Below are 16,682 nucleotides of genomic sequence, written 5' to 3'. Positions count from 1 at the left end.
CTGGGGGTAAGCTTGATGTTGTCTCAATTCAAGCTGAATTGGCAAAATTGTCAAGGGTTGAATGGGCTTGGGAAGCTTTGCAGCATGGGGAAGATTCTTTCCTTGTTGCTTTTCCATCAGAAGAAGAATTAGCAAGGATGTCTGAAATGGAATACAAGATGAGGAGCAGTGGAGTGACCTTAACCATATCTGAATGGAAACATGGGGGCGATGCAACACCAGCCTACTTTTTGGATGAAGTGTGGGTGCATGTTACTGGTGTACCTCACGCATGGAGGCATTATCTTGGTTTTTGGGCGCTTGGATCAATGATTGGCACCACCATTGATGTTGATATGTATACATACAGGAAGAAAGGTGTGATTCGAATCTTGGTTGGGACACTAGATAAAGAACTTCTTCCGCTCACAACAGATGTGGTTTTTGATAAGGTGGGGTATGAGATTACATTCTCCATGGAGGATCAATATTTTGAGCCGGCAATACCTCCACCAAATTCTCTTGTACCCAGAGAAAAGGATGATGATAGTGAAGGAAATGAGGACGCTGCAAAGGATAAGGAGAGAGTGCAGACTGCTAAAAAAGCTAAGAACACCAAAGATGCCTCAGGCTCCAAGTCCATGCAGGGCGACAATGAATCTGCTCCTATGCAGACTGATGGTGAAAATCTGAATCACAGCATTGGTCACATCGTGGTGGCTCCTTCTGATCCAAAGACAATTTTTTCACCAGGCAAACCCCTCAACCTTGAGCAGGGTAAGTTGTCTGGAAAAAAAATTGTGTGACCAAAAGGTGTGAGAAATCAGGGGGAAAGGATGTCAGATTGAATCCACAGGTTAGTGGTTCCTCTGTCGATGTCTATAACCCTTTCGATTGTATGCAGCTTGATATAGCTAACAATTATATAATCAGAGACATATATCAAAATTTTCTTCCTAATAACGATTTATTGGTACATGATGTTGATACTTCAGGGGTTATATGCTCTGATGAGCAGCGCCCAAATTATACTCAACTTTATGAAACCAATGAAGTAGAAGGGAAAGAGCATGCTAGCTTGGACTTGGGGATGAGGAAACAACCATGCATCGATGTCATATTAGGGAGACATATTTCCATGCCAACACAAAGGATGGAAAACAGTTCTGACTGTGACAGCAATACACATCAAACAAGTGCTTTGGAGACCCCAGCGAGCAATGTATTATCGCCTTTGTCTATGAGGGCTGAGAAACCTGCAACACCATTAAGCCAAGATATAGGACAGAACTCACAGGTTTGTGGTTCTGGTTTAGACACCTATAATCTTTTTTCTTGTTTACAAATAGATACATCTTGTAGTAACAAGGATGGGGAATTGGTGGTGCAGGGCGAGCAAGTGGCTAAGATAGAAACGAGTGAGGAATTGAAGATGGAGATGTCTCCTAATTCTGCCAAGGAAAAAGTAATACTAAAGATGCGCTTAAATATGTTCCTCCTCTTGTATATAATTCAGTAGATGGACTTCGTCGTAGCCTTCGATGCAATGTACCATTGATTAATGGATCCTCCACTGCAGATATGGATTCATTAGAGAAGGCAATGAATCGTGCTGCTGCTCGCAATTTGGATGTGAAAGGAGGATCCAGTATTGCTGTTGGATTTAAGCAGTATAATACATCTCCATGCCCAGGACCTCATGCAGCAGGTAATTCTCAATCCCAAGGTCATTTTACAATATATAACCTATCACGTCAGAACATCATTACAAATTTATCCAAGATAGGGATTAATATAGGAGGAAATGGGATAGGGATTGAAGAGGCATTTGAAACATTAAGGCAAGCAAAAAAAGATAGGGAAAGGGATATAAATAATCCAAATGATAATTCCCTTTTTGAATCAAGTGATGACGAGGCCACTTACTCAGAAAGTGACCTGTTCGCACATTTGATTCAAGATGTAGCTGAGATAGACCATGAAAAGGAGGAGCTAGACACAAAACTATGTGATCTAGTGGCATCCAATCGGAAGCATAAAACCTCAAGAAAAAAACATAAGAAATGTATGACAAATAAACCACATAGTTCTCAATGAAAGGACTCTTTTGGAATAGCAGAGGTCTTTCGGACTTGGCTAAAATCCGATATATATCTGATGCAGTAAAGGAACATAATCTTGAATTCGTTGTCGTGATGGAAACTGGTAAACAGGACATCTCTAGTTCGAATCTTACACGACTCACAGGAGGTGTAGATTTTGTTTGGCATAGTTTACCACCACGTGGAAGATCAGGGGGTATTCTTTTAGGAGTTAATGCCACAATGTTCGATTTGTCTCTTGTTGTCGAAGGGGAATTTTATATAAAGTTCCATCTCAGCAATAAATTGGACAAATTCAACTGGATTCTAATGGCAGTTTACGGACCGGCTCAAGATGAATTCAAACCAGCATTCCTTGCCGAATTGGTTAGAACTTGTCAGGACAACTCTTGGCCCACTCTTATTGGGGGAGATTTTAACATCTTGAGGAATAGCAAAGAAAAGAATAACAATAGGTATAGCGAGCGTTGGCCCTTTTTGTTTAATGCTGTAATTGACAGCTTTGATCTAAGGGAGATCGAACTAACTGGGCGACGCTTTACTTGGGCTAACTCTCTCCCATGTCAGACCCTTGAAAAATTGGACAGGGTCCTTATGACAACCGAGTGGGAATTTAAGTTTCCTTTGGTAACAGTTCAGGCACTTGATCGTGGTGTTTCGGACCATACCCCCCTTCTGTTAGACACTGGAACTCAGGCATTCTTGGGCAAGCCTAGGCAGTTCAAATTTGAACTAAGCTGGTTCAACCAGGAAGACTTTTTCGATAAAGTCGTTCATTGCTGGAACAGACCAACCAAAGGGAAAAACTTTGTGCAACATTGGAATCATAAACTAGGGGCGCTACGAAAAATGCTCTGTGGCTGGGCATCTAATGCTAGTGGGGAGTATAAAACTAAAAAAGGTCAACTCCAAGCAATCATTACTGACTTGGACACTTCAGCTGAGGATAGGATATTGACTGAGGCTGAACGAAATCAACTCAAACAAGCCAGATATCAGCTATCCTCCCTCCTCAGAGATGAAGAAATAAGATTCTATCAAATAGCCAAAGTAAAAAATATATTACTAGGAGACAATAATTCCCGGTATTTCCATATGGTGGCAAACGACAAATATCGAAAAAAAGAATCTTCTCTTTGGATCATGAAGATGGGGTAATAGAAGGACAAAATAATCTCAAAACATACATTACACAATTTTATAAGGAGCTCTTTGGAGAACCTGAGAACTCGCATTTCTCCTTAGATGAGGAATGGATCCAGGACATCCCTCAGGTCACTAGAGAAGAAAACAACATCTTATCGAGACCTTTTTCAGAGAAGGAGATAAAAGATGCTATATTTCAAATGGAGCGAAATAAAGCTCCAGGTCTAGATGGTTTCCCAGCAGAGTTTTACCAAAAGTATTGGGATATTATTAAGTATGACATGCTGCAAATGTTTGAGGACCTGCATAGGGGTGATCTACCATTGTTTAGCCTGAACTTTGGTGTAATCACCCTGATCCCTAAGATACAAGATGTGAATCTAATACAACAATATAGACCCATTTGCCTCTTGAATGTTAGTTACAAGATCTTCACCAAAGTCGCTACAAACAGGTTGAATCTAGTGGCAGACAAAATAGTGAATCCTACTCAAACCGCTTTCATGCGAGGACGAAATATCCTAGAAGGAGTAGTAATCCTACATGAAACAATCCATGAGCTACATAGAAGAAAGCTTGATGGGATAATTTTCAAGATGGATTTTGAGAAGGCATACGACAAGGTTAAGTGGCCTTTCTTGTACCAAACTCTACGGATGAAGGGTTTCTCTCTAAGATGGATATCTTGGATAAAGACCTTCATCTCGGGAGGTAGTGTGGCTATAAACGTTAATGATGAGATAGGCCATTATTTTCAAACGAAGAAAGGCCTTAGGCAAGGAGACCCACTTTCACCCCTCCTTTTTAATATTGTAGCAGATATGTTGGCTATAATAATTAAAAGGGCAAATATGGAAGGACAAGTCGGTGGAGTTGTGCCCCACTTAATAGATGGAGGTTTATCTATCCTTCAATATGCGGATGACACCATCCTATTCTTAGAACATGATCTGGAGAAGGCTCACAATATGAAATTGTTGCTTTTTGTCTTTGAACAAATCTCGGGACTAAAAATCAACTTTCACAAGAGCGAAATATTATGCTTTGGTGCAGCACAAGACCAAGAGCAATTGTATAGAGATATTTTTGGGTGTAAAAAAGGAGAGTTCCCTCTAAGGTATTTGGGTATTCCTATTCATTATAGGAAGTTGAAAAATACTGATTGGAGGGAGGTAGAGGAAAGATTTGAAAAAAGGCTTAGTAGCTGGAAAGGAAAACATTTATCAATCGGGGGAAGGCTAACCTTAATCAACTCAGTTTTGAATAGTATTCCCATGTATATGATGTCCTTTTTTCTTGCTCCAAAAGGTGTGCTCAAGAAGCTTGACTACTTTCGATCTCGTTTCTATTGGCAAAGTGATGAGAATAAAAAAAATACCGCCTAGCTAAATGGAACGTCCTTTGTCAACCTAAGGACCAAGGGGGTTTGGGCATCATGGATCTCAATTTAAAGAATAGGGCCCTGCTAAGTAAATGGTTGTTTAAACTCCTAACTACGGAAGGAAAGTGGCAACAATTGCTTAGAAACAAATACCTTGGATCCAAACCACTAGTACATGTTGAATGGAAACCAGGGGACTCACATTTCTGGTCGGGACTGATGAAGGTGAAGCAAGACTTTCTTCGCTTTGGAATCTTTGAAATCAGGAATGGATCACAAGTAAGATTCTGGGAAGACAGGTGGCTAGGCGGCATAGCTTTAAAAACCCAGTACCCCTCTTTATATAACACTGTTCGAAGGAAATTCAAGACAGTTGAAACAGTATTAAAATCAGACAACATAAACCTAGCTTGGAGGTGATCTCTATTTGGGTCTAAGCTTGTTGCTTGGAATGAGTTGCGCCAAAAGCTTGTTAACATACCATTAACACAAGATCAAGATATTTTTCGTTGGAACTTGCACCCAAATGGTCAATTCTCGGTAAAGTCTCTTTACCTAGCCCTTATCAAATAAGAGGTACCAAACCTAAATAAGAGACTATGGAGAATAAAAGCACCCCTCAAAATCAAGATTTTTCTATGGTATCTTCGTAGAGGAGTGCTCCTCACCAAAGACAACCTAGCTAAACGAAATTGGAAGGGAAGTAAAGCATGTAATTTCTGTCAAGGCAATGAAACAATTCAGCACTTGTTTTTCGAATGTCGATTTGCTCGTATGGTATGGAGCATGATGTTTTGGGCGTTAGGAATCCCAAAACCAACTTCCACTTCAAATATGTTCGGGAATTGGCTTTCACAATTTGACAAAAAATTAAAAAAATTTAGCCCTACTAGGAGTAGCAACCATCTGTTGGTCACTCTGGCTTAGTAGGAATGATCTGGTTTTTCAAAAGAAATTTAATATGTCTCCTTTGCAGGTTATTTTCACTACTACCCACTGGCTACGGTCTTGGGTTGTACTGCAGAGGCACGATCAACAGTCTATTGTGATGGAAGCTTCACAACGTTTGGAGCAGATGACTACGAAGTTCTTATCTCAGGCACATGGGTGGCGTTCTAGTCGTAGGATTGACAGCCATTAAGAATGTGTTTGCCATGTTCTTTTTCTTTTCTCTTTTTCTTTCTTTTCTAGGCTGTGTGCATCTTATTGTTGCAGAGGCCGGGAGACGATTTGTATCAAACTTTTAAATGCAATGAAAAATCTTCCTTTTCAAAAAAAAACTCCTATATAGTGCATTCTAAAATACCGTGTCTTTGCGCACGCCATTCTGTGCACCTAGACCTGCTACAAGCAAAATCCCTAAATCAGTGCCGTGATCGTTTCTCGCGCAGTGGCCTTGCACTGTCTTCACATCTGATGGGGCTGTAGCCTACGAGGATCTCGGATCATCCTACTTGTGTGAGTTGACTCACCAGCCTTGCGCTAGCACCTTCCACATATGTTAGCCACACATTCCCTTTATGTGATTGCTGTGTGTGATCATTGGAGCTGTGTTGTGCTGTGTCATCAATTTGTTTCTTGGCAATTGGCATCATTATATATTATTATTTTCCAAACTTCTTGCCATGACATTTGTCAATTTGTCTTCTGGGATAACCGCTTTATTGTATTGTCCTGCCTCATAATATATAATCTACTTCCTTATATAATAAAAAAACAATCTCATCCTTTCCAAGCAGATCATTTGAATTGCAACATCAATATTTTTCCTCCAAAGAACATGTACTACAATTAACGCTACACATTAACAGAACATAGCATTAGTACAGGCATAGTGTACTAGTGTGCAAACTGTTGGCAATAAATCAAATCGCTCATGTGTTTTTTTGGTAACCGTCGTTAATTACATACTACTACAGTGAAAAAAAACAACTTCCATGCCAATATATTGACAAGACGAAGAAACCATCTCCTCCGTTGCGATCTGGATGCCGCTAAAATCCCCACTTTGTTCTGACCGATGCCGGCTTTCCCCTGGCAGGCTCCCGCTGTTTCGGTTCGTCCACTGCAACGTTGCCGTGGTTTGCCTCGTCGTCCTCCGGCGTGATCTCAACATCTGAACTGTAATTCCGGCCATGCCCAATCTTCTCGGGTTTGTTTCCATGAAGCACCTCATCTTGTTTCTCGATCTCAGGATCATCCATTTGCGTCCTCCCTGCCCTCCTCCTGTCACCGGGCCCCCTGGGCTCCCCACGCGAGAGCTCCATGGCCGCCTTCGCGGCGGCGGCTGCCGAGGCGGCCGACTCGAACGCGGCCTGAGCTGCCGCTTCCACGTCCTTGTACCTCTGCGCCGAGTGGCCGGAGATGTCTTCGTCCCGGCCATCAACTGGTGGCGTCCTACTGATCCTCTCGCCATCGTGCTCCGTCTTCCTGTGGCTGTGGTTGGAGCTCCCCGAGTCCTCGTAGGGAGGAGGCGGCTCGTAGATGCGCACGGCGATCCCTTTGTCGGCGGCGATCTCCTGTAGCACCAGCTGTCGGCTCTCCAGGCTCGGCTGCTTGGTCGACAGCTTCTGCACGATCTGTCGAGAATCCAAGTTTAGTCGAGAATCCAAGGTTGAGAAGTCAGTCGGCCAGCCAGCCAGAGTACGCGGGTCGCCGCCGGGCCTCACCTTGGGGTTGACCCCGCACCCGCTGCGGAGGTTGGACGCGGCGGAGACGAACTCCCTGCCGAACTTGGCGGCGAGGATGGCCCGGACCTCTTGCAGCTCCGGAAGGTCCCCGCACCTGGCGGCGGCGTATACCAGCCCCGCCGCCGCCTCCCGCAGCTCCTCGGGGCACTCCCCCCTGTGCGCGTCGTCGACGAGCGCGGCCCGCTCGGCGATGAGGTTGCAGCAGGCCTCGAGCTCGGCGAGGACGTCGAGCGCGTTCTGCTCCCGCACGACGTGCTCGGCGCGGGCCAGCGCGCGGTCCGCGTGGCCGAGGCGGAGAAGCTGCTCCACGTCCCCGCGCGCCTGCCCGCACCGCACCTGGCGGTGGCCCCGCACCACGCCGAGGCGCGTCGCCGCCAGCCCCAGCAGCGACTTGAGCCGCGCCGTCTGCTTCGTCGTCCGCCCCAGCAGCACGTCCAGCCTCCTCCCCATCGCCTCGCACTGGGGCGGCAGCCGGCAGCACCGAGCTCGCTAGCAACACGCGGTCCCCCGAGGCGAGCCCTGGCTGCTGCCGATCGAGTCGTTGCGCGGCTTCGCCCTGGTGCTTTTATACCCCGGGGCCGGGTCGTGGCGTGGTGTGTGTGAAAGATGGGAGGAAACTGGAGGACCGGTACGTGAGATGGCTGACGCGGGCGATTAAGGCGAAGGATCCGAGGATGGTGAACTGGTGATACTGATACGCTTCCCTTCCTTGTGGTGGTGGGTTTGCTTTGTGGCGAAGCGAGCGGGCTTTTAAACGTCTGAGCGGACGCGCTCACGTTTTTCGGCCGCGCGGCACGCGGGTTTTGGCCGCCCGACCGGGGTTGTCTGTCCTCGGCTCGCTGCTGGGATCTCCGGACCGGTAGTCGGCGGGTGCAGATCGCCACGTCGGCGAGTGGCGCCGGTTTTCTTTGTCTTCGATTCGTTTTGCCTGGCTGGGCAAGCAGGGTGGTCGAAGTCGAAAACGACGGTGCAGCGACTGCGGCTGGAAACTTGCGGCACGGTGAGCCGGGCCGGGAACGGGGAGGAAACAGTCGCGCCAACTAATCTAGAAAACGTTGCGGGACTGTGACTCTGTGAGAGCGTGCGTCCGTATATAACCACCTCCATTTCGTACGGCCTGGTCTACAAGGCAGTGGCTCGTCGTGTCGGTATCGACGCTGTCTCATGATAGAGAGTGACGTGTGGTTTCGTCGTCCAGGTCGCGACCGGAGGCCCGCTTTTACTGTGTCAAACGCGCCTTCCCCTTTTCTACGGCTGACATTTTCTTTTGTCATTTCCGAGTGCCGCCGATCACTCTAGATCTGATTTCTTCTCTTCAAAAACGAAGAACTAGGCTTCGTTGCATTCAGATAGAGTGTCCACAGCAAATTGTCCAGGCGCACACACACCTAAATGTTAAGAGGAGCAACTAAACCGCTATAGCAGGAGCCCCTTCTACATCCTGCCCGCCCATGGCTACCTAGCTCCGTCCCTGACCGTAGCTCAGTGGTATATGCTCGACGGCGGTTACGAGCTGGCCGGTCCTGATTTCGATTTATATCGTTCTCACGGTTTTCTACCGTTCATTTGGAGAGGCTCTCGCCCGGTAACCGTCAAAAAAAATTGCAGACACAAACGAACATTGAAAAATTGCATTAGATATCCGGATAATAACGACGTGCCGGCCTCAGCTGCACCAAAACATCCATCGAGTATTGATAAGAGAACAGCGAAAAAGACTGCTTCTAGTCACCTTCCACGGAAGAAAAAACGAAGCAACATAATTAACGTCGAATGCGACTTGTTGGTGAATTAACGTTTTGCCAGGGATGATTGATCGGTTCCAGTACGTACGGTACGTCAGAGACGTGAGCGCGGTGAGCGCCCAAGGCTGCCACGATACGGATACGTGCACCACCACAGGATTAGAGCTGAAAGTTGTCCGGACTCGGGCTAACTTTTTTTTTTACCAACACGACAGAAAATAATTGTAGGCTAGGTTGTAACGTGTCCAGATACTAAAAACTAAGCTTGACCCGACTCGAAGCACGACAGGAGGATACCATCCTAAGCACGATAGGGACAAAAAAAACTTATATATATCTAAAAAATACATTATGAAAATATTCATAACTTTTGCTATAAACTAAAAAAATCATATAAAAAGAGAGATCAATGTTTTCTATAACTTTTATGAAGAGATAAAAATATTGGAACATGAAATAACCATTTTTAAACGCTAGTTTTCTATTTAGTACCTCACTTCATGTCGTGTCGATTCAATGACGGTCCATTTAGTCGTGTCATGCCGTCTATCGTATCTAAGTTTGAGGCACAACATGATATACCTATTTTTTTTCGTGTCAAGTCATATTTTAGACTATCTCCAGCAACGTCCTCTATATACATCCTCTATATCTGTCCTTTACAGTCTTCTCTAAAAGATTCCATCTCCTATATCTACTTTCTCTCCAACAACGTCCTCTAAATCACGTCCTCTATATGTAAATACCTATATTAAAGATATTTTTAATTTTTTAATTTTTGTACATACGTATTTGTCATACTCTCAAATGTATTTTACATATTTTAGTTTTATTAAACCGGTTGTTTAAAGTATTCAAATAGATAGAGAACCGTTTAGAGAAACTCTACATATAGAGGATCCAACAACGTTCTCTAAATTTAGAGGACCGTTTAGAGGACGTTGCTGGAGGGAGTAGAGTACGTCCTCGTCCTCTAAATTTAGGGTACAGGACCCTTTAGAGGGTCTTGTTGGAGCCAGCCACTCTTATTTCGTATCATGCCGTGCCGATACCAAATGATCTGGTCCAAACTTTGAGGTCTACCCGGGGATACAAGAATGGCCCAGCCTCTGCCATGCATTGTCCCAGGAAGGTTCTGCTACGCTTCCGTTGACGCTTCAGACGATTTGCACGGGAATTCCATTTTTTTGAACGGCATCGATCTGAGATTCCGAGTAGAAGTCACAGGTCAGCTCGTCTCGTGCCCTTAGCCGACCTGGTCCGCTCGCCTAACCCAATTAGGCACACAGGCTTGGCCTTCGGCCACACACAGGACTGTGGACCCTTTTTCGAATCGGATCACCTTGGGAAGCAGGGCACTCCTAGGCCACATACAGGCCGGGCTAGCTTCCGAGCAAGTGGCTGATGCGGGCAGATAGAGTTTTTTTATTTTTACATTAAAATATTTAAAATTTCAAAACTTTACTTAGAACCAAAATATTACAGAAATAGGTGATTATTGCGATATGTTGGAGGGGCGGCAGGTACGACTCTCCAGCAATGAACGGTAAACCAGTTGCTAAAGTACCAGACGAAATTCGTACACGCTATTCTCAGCGATTCGCTGTGCGCCCGCTATCTGTCCTTTCTATGAAATCGGGCGCAGACTTGGGAGGTGGCGGTGATGACCGTGGAGCACGGCGTCGTCGACCAGCAGCGCACGGAGTCGCTTCATCCAGCCAAACGCGAGCATCGATTTCTTGGGCTTGGTTGGAGAAAGCAGCCGACAAACGTCATTGGGAGGAGAGGCGGCGGCGTTTGTAGCAGAGGGCCAAGTGGAGGTGGCGCTGGCCATGGACAGAGATCTGAGGAGCGACGGCAGCCATGATTGGAATCGAGAAGCGACAGCTTGGTCCAGTGTTGTAGGCAGCATGTTCGGCCAAAGAAAAAGGCTAGGTTGAGTGCAAGCAAACGAAAACAGCCAAAAAAACATGAACATACGGCTCGTTATTTATTTTTTAATATATATATATATATATATATATATATATATTAGGTGTGTGCCCGTGCGTTGCAACGGGAACATATAATATCATTGATAACTTAGGTACGTTGGGGATGAGCATCGACACATATCTGACTGGATCTTCTTCCTTGAGGATCTGGAGAAAAGCCTGTTCGAAAGCCAAACATGTTAAAACCTGATCATGTGCTGCCCTTGTGTCTCTGATCATCATCAGCACATTGTTCGACGCTTGTATGAGTCTTATTAATTTGCATGCCTCGTGCATAGTCTCTCAATCATCAATTCACTATGGTATACAGAATCCGTGTCACAGACACCTCTCTATCTTCTAGCGGTCTAGCCTTCGTAGCGGATGTAGTCACCACACCAGTAGGCAGTAGTCCATCATTAAAACAAAATTGTCAAATCAGGAAGGGACAAGGCTTGAAGAAGTGAAGAGGAGAAAGACAGACGCAACAGGTCGAAGGGGACACAGTGAAACCACTTGCATAGCAGTGAGAGCACTACGCGGAGCAAACAAAGATAACAGCATCAGATCCTTCCTTTCTGTGCTGCTGCTACATGGGATCAAGACTAAATTTACACTAGAACATCCATGAAAATCATGATCAAAACAAACTTACAATTTTGTAGAGAAATTTATATTAGTATTTGTGCTATTAATCTACAATCATACAGACAGCCCTGAGCAACGATTTCACGTCGTCTGATAGCATCCCTTATTCCCTTTCTTTTGACCTCATACAAGACGGAAGTTAACAGCAAGGGGGCCAAATTTGCAGGTCAGAACTAATCCCAACCTAGAGCATAGCACAGACGGATACAGAGGCAGTCGACTTACCTTGCTCCTCCGAACGGAGTAACCTCAGATCCTTCTCTTTGATGCAGATACAGTGCAAGGCCTAAAAATGAGAAAGGAGAGGTCAGACGAGGAGGATCTGGGTGGCCGTCGCGGGGAAGAACAAGGACAACGTAGGACTCAGCCATTAGATTCCAATAGCCTCCACCGATTGACTGGCGCGCGACCAAAATCGATGGTGGATCCCGCTGAAGAAGGATCTGTTGTGGTGCGACATGTGTAAACTCACCCGATGTCAATCATGTTTGGAACCCTTGAAGCAATTGGTTCGATCTATGCAGTGAACTAATCCCATTGATACATGTAGCCATTCGTGTAGCAGATAACCCTACTGTTATTTTGCTCTGAAGGCGCTGACCTGATTAACTGTATAACCATCTTTGCTTGCCCTTGATAGTATACCATCTTTATGTAGCCTCTCCATAATATCTGAAAAAACCAATCATTAACTACTAATTTAAGACGTCAACATGAGCGAGGAAGGAAGGACTGATTTTATTTCCTGCCAACAGAACCTAGCTGAAATGAAAAGAAAACTGTTAATTTGCTTCAGAATATGAAGGGGCTGACCTGGTTAACTGTATAACCATCTTTGCTTGCCCTTGATAGTATACCATCTTTATGTAACCTCTCCATAATATCTGAAAAACCAATCATTAACTACTAATTGAGGACATTTACCAACAATAAGCAATTGGTTTATCTGATTACAGATCATGTGCTTTGTTTACAGAAAGCATGTCATCCATTTCCACACAAAAATTCCAGAAATATGATGATTTGAAGAAATTAATGATAGAATCCGTACCAGCTCAAAGTATTCTCGGTTGTTCTGCATTAAGCAAGGAAAGGTTAATTATATCCTAGGAAAAAAAAACCTATATAGAGAATGGACAGTAACATTAGATTCTTCATCAAATTGAAATACAGCAGGTATATGTGCCACTATCTGGTTTGCAACAGTCTAAAGAAAAGTGACAAAAGGTGCATACCAATATATCTATTTTAGACTTTAGAGTGCCAATAGTCTACAGAAGAGTCAAAAAAACTGCACACTGATGCTGAATGTATGTGTTCCTTGAATCCTTGGAATGAATCATACTTGGGCAGAGTGGCAAACAGACTACGGTTGAAACTTCATAATAGTTTTTTTTAAAAAAAAAAATCATAATGGTAGACCTTAGTTTGAATATATTTCATTTAATTCAAGCATGTGACCAAATTCTATTGATTAAATACAACTTTTTAAAACTATAGCATTCTCAAAAACAGCTTTTTCCAGATCACTATATGACCTTCAAGGGCTATATTAATTCAGATTTTGAACATAGAATAGCTTCAACTGGGGATATGAACAATTAATTTTGTGAGTCGTTATAAATAGATATGGTACCTCATGTCCAGCAGAACCGATCAACTCAAAAGTTTCAAGGTCCCAAAATTTAACAGTCTTATCAACTGAACCTGCAAAGGTTTTGAAAAGGACAACATGGAATATGTTACTTAGATCTACAGGTGATGTACAAATAAGAAGCATGAGGGAGTAATAGGTCCTCAATAAAAATAATAGAAATCTTATTTTAGTAAATCAACATCCTGTGTGAGTATATAGGACCTAAATTTACCTGTAGCCAATAAAAACTCATAGGGGTGAACAACTAAGCAATTGACTGGACCTTCATGAAGACAAAAATCATGCATGAGTTTTCCAGCCGTCAAATCCCAGACCTAGCAATATATTTTAAACAAAATTTTAATGATCGGGAAATATGTGGTAAAATTTTATATCATGATATTACGAGATTGTCTATCTCAATAATCATGCTGTAATTTGTAAGATGCCTTAATTTTTGGGTTCTATGATCTTCGAATACTTTGCATTACGATTAAACGGACATGCTCAAAATTTTACCTTCACTGAGTTATCAGCCCCACCAGAAACAATCCATCGGCCATCAGGAGTAAATTTAAGCACATTAATTCGTTGGGTATGACCCTTGTATGTGTGGATGCATCTCTGCTGTCGAGTATCCCATATTTTCATGTTTGTATCTGAAGACCCAATGGCTAAGAATTCTCCAAAACGATGGAAATCAAGAGATGCACAGCTTGATTTGTGTCCAGTGAAAGTTCGAACAACTGCACATTATGCAAATTGTCAATAGAAACTGAGATTATTGCAAGACATAGTTGCAGTTCATGTTTTCAATGCACTGACTGTTGAGTACCAACACTGGTTAATACCTTTCGCCTCCTCAATATTCCATATTTTTATCGTTCCACTTGCTGCACCAGCACCTATCGTAACTTCAGAAGAGTCAAAGCTTACTGACTCAACTGGACTTGTAAAGCCTGAAGTAGATGTTGCCAAAAAAGAGCAAGAATGACATATTGATATTACACATAAACCGTCAGGATAGGAAATTACCAGGAGGGCACCGGGTTTCCCTATAGCCCAAAGATTGACCTTCAAATCCTCCCCACCAGTGATGAGGATCCTTGATGCTCGCCTCCCAAACTTGGCACAATTGACATTCAAAGTGTGCGCGACAAACTCCTCTGGTCATTGTCAAGGAGACAAGATATATTGAAGGTTGCATGCAACAACAAGAGAATTAAAGTCTTATCTCAGCATGATATCCAAAGATATAACAAAACGTTTTCGACTACCATGAACCCAGCATGTTTAAAGTTTCTTTCATAATTCATTTTTTCCAGAAGGATATAGACACACATTTCCACAATGAAAAATACTGACTGAAAATCCAGAGTACCAATTGCTTATTGTTGGTAAATGTCCTCAATTTTCACCTGAATTGCATAGACCACACCGTTGATCCAATAGAAAGTTGGTCTAAGCCAATCAGTCGACATGGCACGTGCCTAGAGAACAGGAACAAAAATTAAGAGGCACAACAACATTGACAAAACAATAGAGGTCTAACAGAGACAAAAAGAAATACCTGATAATAAATCTTAGCCCAGAAGAGCACTAAAAGTGCATATGTCGTGAAGAATGCAAGCCCGGGCATATCCTGAAGCACATGTTGTATTATCTGAGGTACCACATTGCTTCAAACCATTACTAAAGACCTCCAACAAATTCATCATCTGAGTATAGTATAATAACCAAATCAGTTACAAACCTCAGGCTCTACAAGTTGCACATTTCGCCGCAGCACAAACACGACAGACCGCACTGCGAGCAGGAATAGAGCATTCACATCGATCAGTCCACCAAATCAAACACCTAGCAGAAGCTAAGTAATGCAAGCGGCACAAATGCTGGCTCACCGCCGTTCACAAGGAAGTTTAGAAACTGGAACACCTTCTGCGTTGTCCATCCATACTCTGACACCCTACACTCGATTCTGATTAATTGGACCTGCAATAGAAATTAAACACCGCGAATTCAGAATTCTCGGCGGACGTTACAGTGCCGCCTCTCTCAATTCGTCCCACAAGACCACAAATCAAACCAGCACGCGCTATCGAGACGAACACCAACCAAAACCGACAGAAAATCCCATCTGATCGGGAAATTTTGATAGATCGGACCAGACAGGGGTCAGGGAAGCGAAGCGAAGCGGGAGGGTGCTTACCAGCGCGACGGCCGAGACGATGCCGTAGAGCACGGCGACTCGTTGACGTCGCGCCACCAGCCCACGGCGCCGTGAAATATGCGGTCATGTGGATGCCTCCAGCGCCTGCGCCACCACGGAGCGGTCACAGACGGAGGCCGGGGTTGGACGGCGGCGGTCGCGGATCCAGGCATCGCCGATGGGGTGGGGGAAGGGAAGGGGAACGACGGCGCAGCAGAGGACCTCGAGCACCGGGAGCATCTCCAGGGCACCCTCCAGAGGACCTCGAGCACCAGGAGCATCTCCAGGGCGCCCTCCAGTCTGGGGTTCGTCTGAAGCGTCCGCAGCAGCACAGGCTGTACCAGTCCACGCCCCCACGGCCGGCGGCGGCGCAGCAGAGGACCTCGAGCACCAGGAGCATCTCCAGGGCGCCCTCCAGTCTGGGGTTCGTCTGAAGCGTCCGCCGCAGCACAGGCTGTACCAGTCCACGCCCCCCACGGCCGGCGGCGGCGCAGCAGAGGACCTCGAGCACCGGGAGCATCTCCAGGGCGCCCTCCAGCCTGGGGTTCGTCTAAAGCGTCCGCAGCAGCAGCGCCATGATTTTGTGAGTTGCAACAAGCGTGCGGGTCGCGGTAGGATTAGCGGCTAGCGGGCGGGCGTAGGGAGGCGCAGCGTGCGTGCGGTTCGCGGCGGAGCGATCGCGGCGGGCGTGCGAAGCGGTCGCGGCGGGCGCTTCGCGACGGGGTTAACGGCTGGGAGGCGAGTGTAGGGAGGCGGGGGCAGTCTACAGATGAGTCTTAATAGTTGTAGATATATATATATATATAGGGTAGGTATAACAGGAGCCCTGGGCTTCCAATAGTTAAAGGAAGCCCAGGCCGATCACCCCTGCAAACTGGTTCAACCAGCGCGCCCAAACAGGCTGTCGGGTGCGCCACTTGCCCCACGTCTGTTAGCGCAAAAAAGGAATGCATGCATGAGTCAAACACGATCCAATGCATGCGCATAAATTTAGGAAAGATATGTGCGGCAGTTTCTGTTTTTAAAATCCTTTATTTCCTCCATAAATTTAGGATCGCTGCAACAGCCATGCAGCTAGACGCGTAAGGACCATTTTATGATATATACTGAGACTAAATATGCTACACTGTGTTAATAATTATGCAATTCGATATACTGCGTAAAAATCTGTTA

General features: G+C 45.0%; 2 protein-coding genes across 3 annotated transcripts; both read right to left on the bottom strand.

The window, feature by feature from the left end:
* Positions 1-6,325: 6,325 nt before the first annotated feature.
* Positions 6,326-7,825, bottom strand: LOC100277671 (Regulator of Vps4 activity in the MVB pathway protein). The gene is made up of 2 exons (NM_001151178.2): positions 7,278-7,825; positions 6,326-7,187 (listed from the first exon to the last, which is right to left on the bottom strand). The coding sequence occupies exons 1-2, from the start codon at positions 7,746-7,748 to the stop codon at positions 6,603-6,605; spliced, it is 1,056 nt and encodes a 351-aa protein (NP_001144650.2). The 5' UTR covers positions 7,749-7,825; the 3' UTR covers positions 6,326-6,602.
* Positions 7,826-12,154: 4,329 nt separating this feature from the next.
* On the bottom strand, positions 12,155-15,503 carry LOC103645569 (katanin p80 WD40 repeat-containing subunit B1 homolog). 2 transcript variants are annotated; one of them, XM_020547289.1, is made up of 12 exons: positions 15,202-15,503; positions 15,054-15,106; positions 14,871-14,942; positions 14,719-14,790; positions 14,336-14,466; positions 14,152-14,259; positions 13,820-14,046; positions 13,533-13,635; positions 13,301-13,371; positions 12,716-12,739; positions 12,478-12,548; positions 12,155-12,336 (listed from the first exon to the last, which is right to left on the bottom strand). In XM_020547289.1, the coding sequence occupies exons 4-12, from the start codon at positions 14,727-14,729 to the stop codon at positions 12,315-12,317; spliced, it is 768 nt and encodes a 255-aa protein (XP_020402878.1). In that variant the 5' UTR covers positions 14,730-14,790; positions 14,871-14,942; positions 15,054-15,106; positions 15,202-15,503; the 3' UTR covers positions 12,155-12,314. The 2 variants fall into 2 exon arrangements, with proteins under 2 accessions (XP_020402878.1, XP_020402877.1); XM_020547288.2 differs by lacking the exons at positions 14,719-14,790; positions 14,871-14,942; positions 15,054-15,106; positions 15,202-15,503 and having other exon boundaries at positions 14,336-14,699.
* Positions 15,504-16,682: the final 1,179 nt, after the last annotated feature.

The sequence above is a fragment of the Zea mays genome, chromosome 1 (genome assembly GCF_902167145.1).
Source record: "Zea mays cultivar B73 chromosome 1, Zm-B73-REFERENCE-NAM-5.0, whole genome shotgun sequence".
NCBI lineage: Eukaryota > Viridiplantae > Streptophyta > Magnoliopsida > Poales > Poaceae > Zea > Zea mays.
This window is presented reverse-complemented; position numbering and strand designations above follow the sequence as displayed.

Coding starts and splice junctions, on each gene's coding strand:
- LOC103645569 (XM_020547288.2), bottom strand. CDS start 14,507: ATGCAACCTTCAATATATCTTGTCTCCTTGACAATGACCAGAGGAGTT. Junction 13,636..13,819: donor GGGCTGATAACTCAGTGAAG/GTAAAATTTTGA, acceptor ATATATTGCTAG/GTCTGGGATTTGACGGCTGG. Junction 12,337..12,477: donor ATGGTTATACAGTTAACCAG/GTCAGCCCCTTC, acceptor TGGTTTTTTCAG/ATATTATGGAGAGGCTACAT.
- LOC100277671 (NM_001151178.2), bottom strand. CDS start 7,748: ATGGGGAGGAGGCTGGACGTGCTGCTGGGGCGGACGACGAAGCAGACG. Junction 7,188..7,277: donor GGTGCGGGGTCAACCCCAAG/GTGAGGCCCGGC, acceptor GATTCTCGACAG/ATCGTGCAGAAGCTGTCGAC.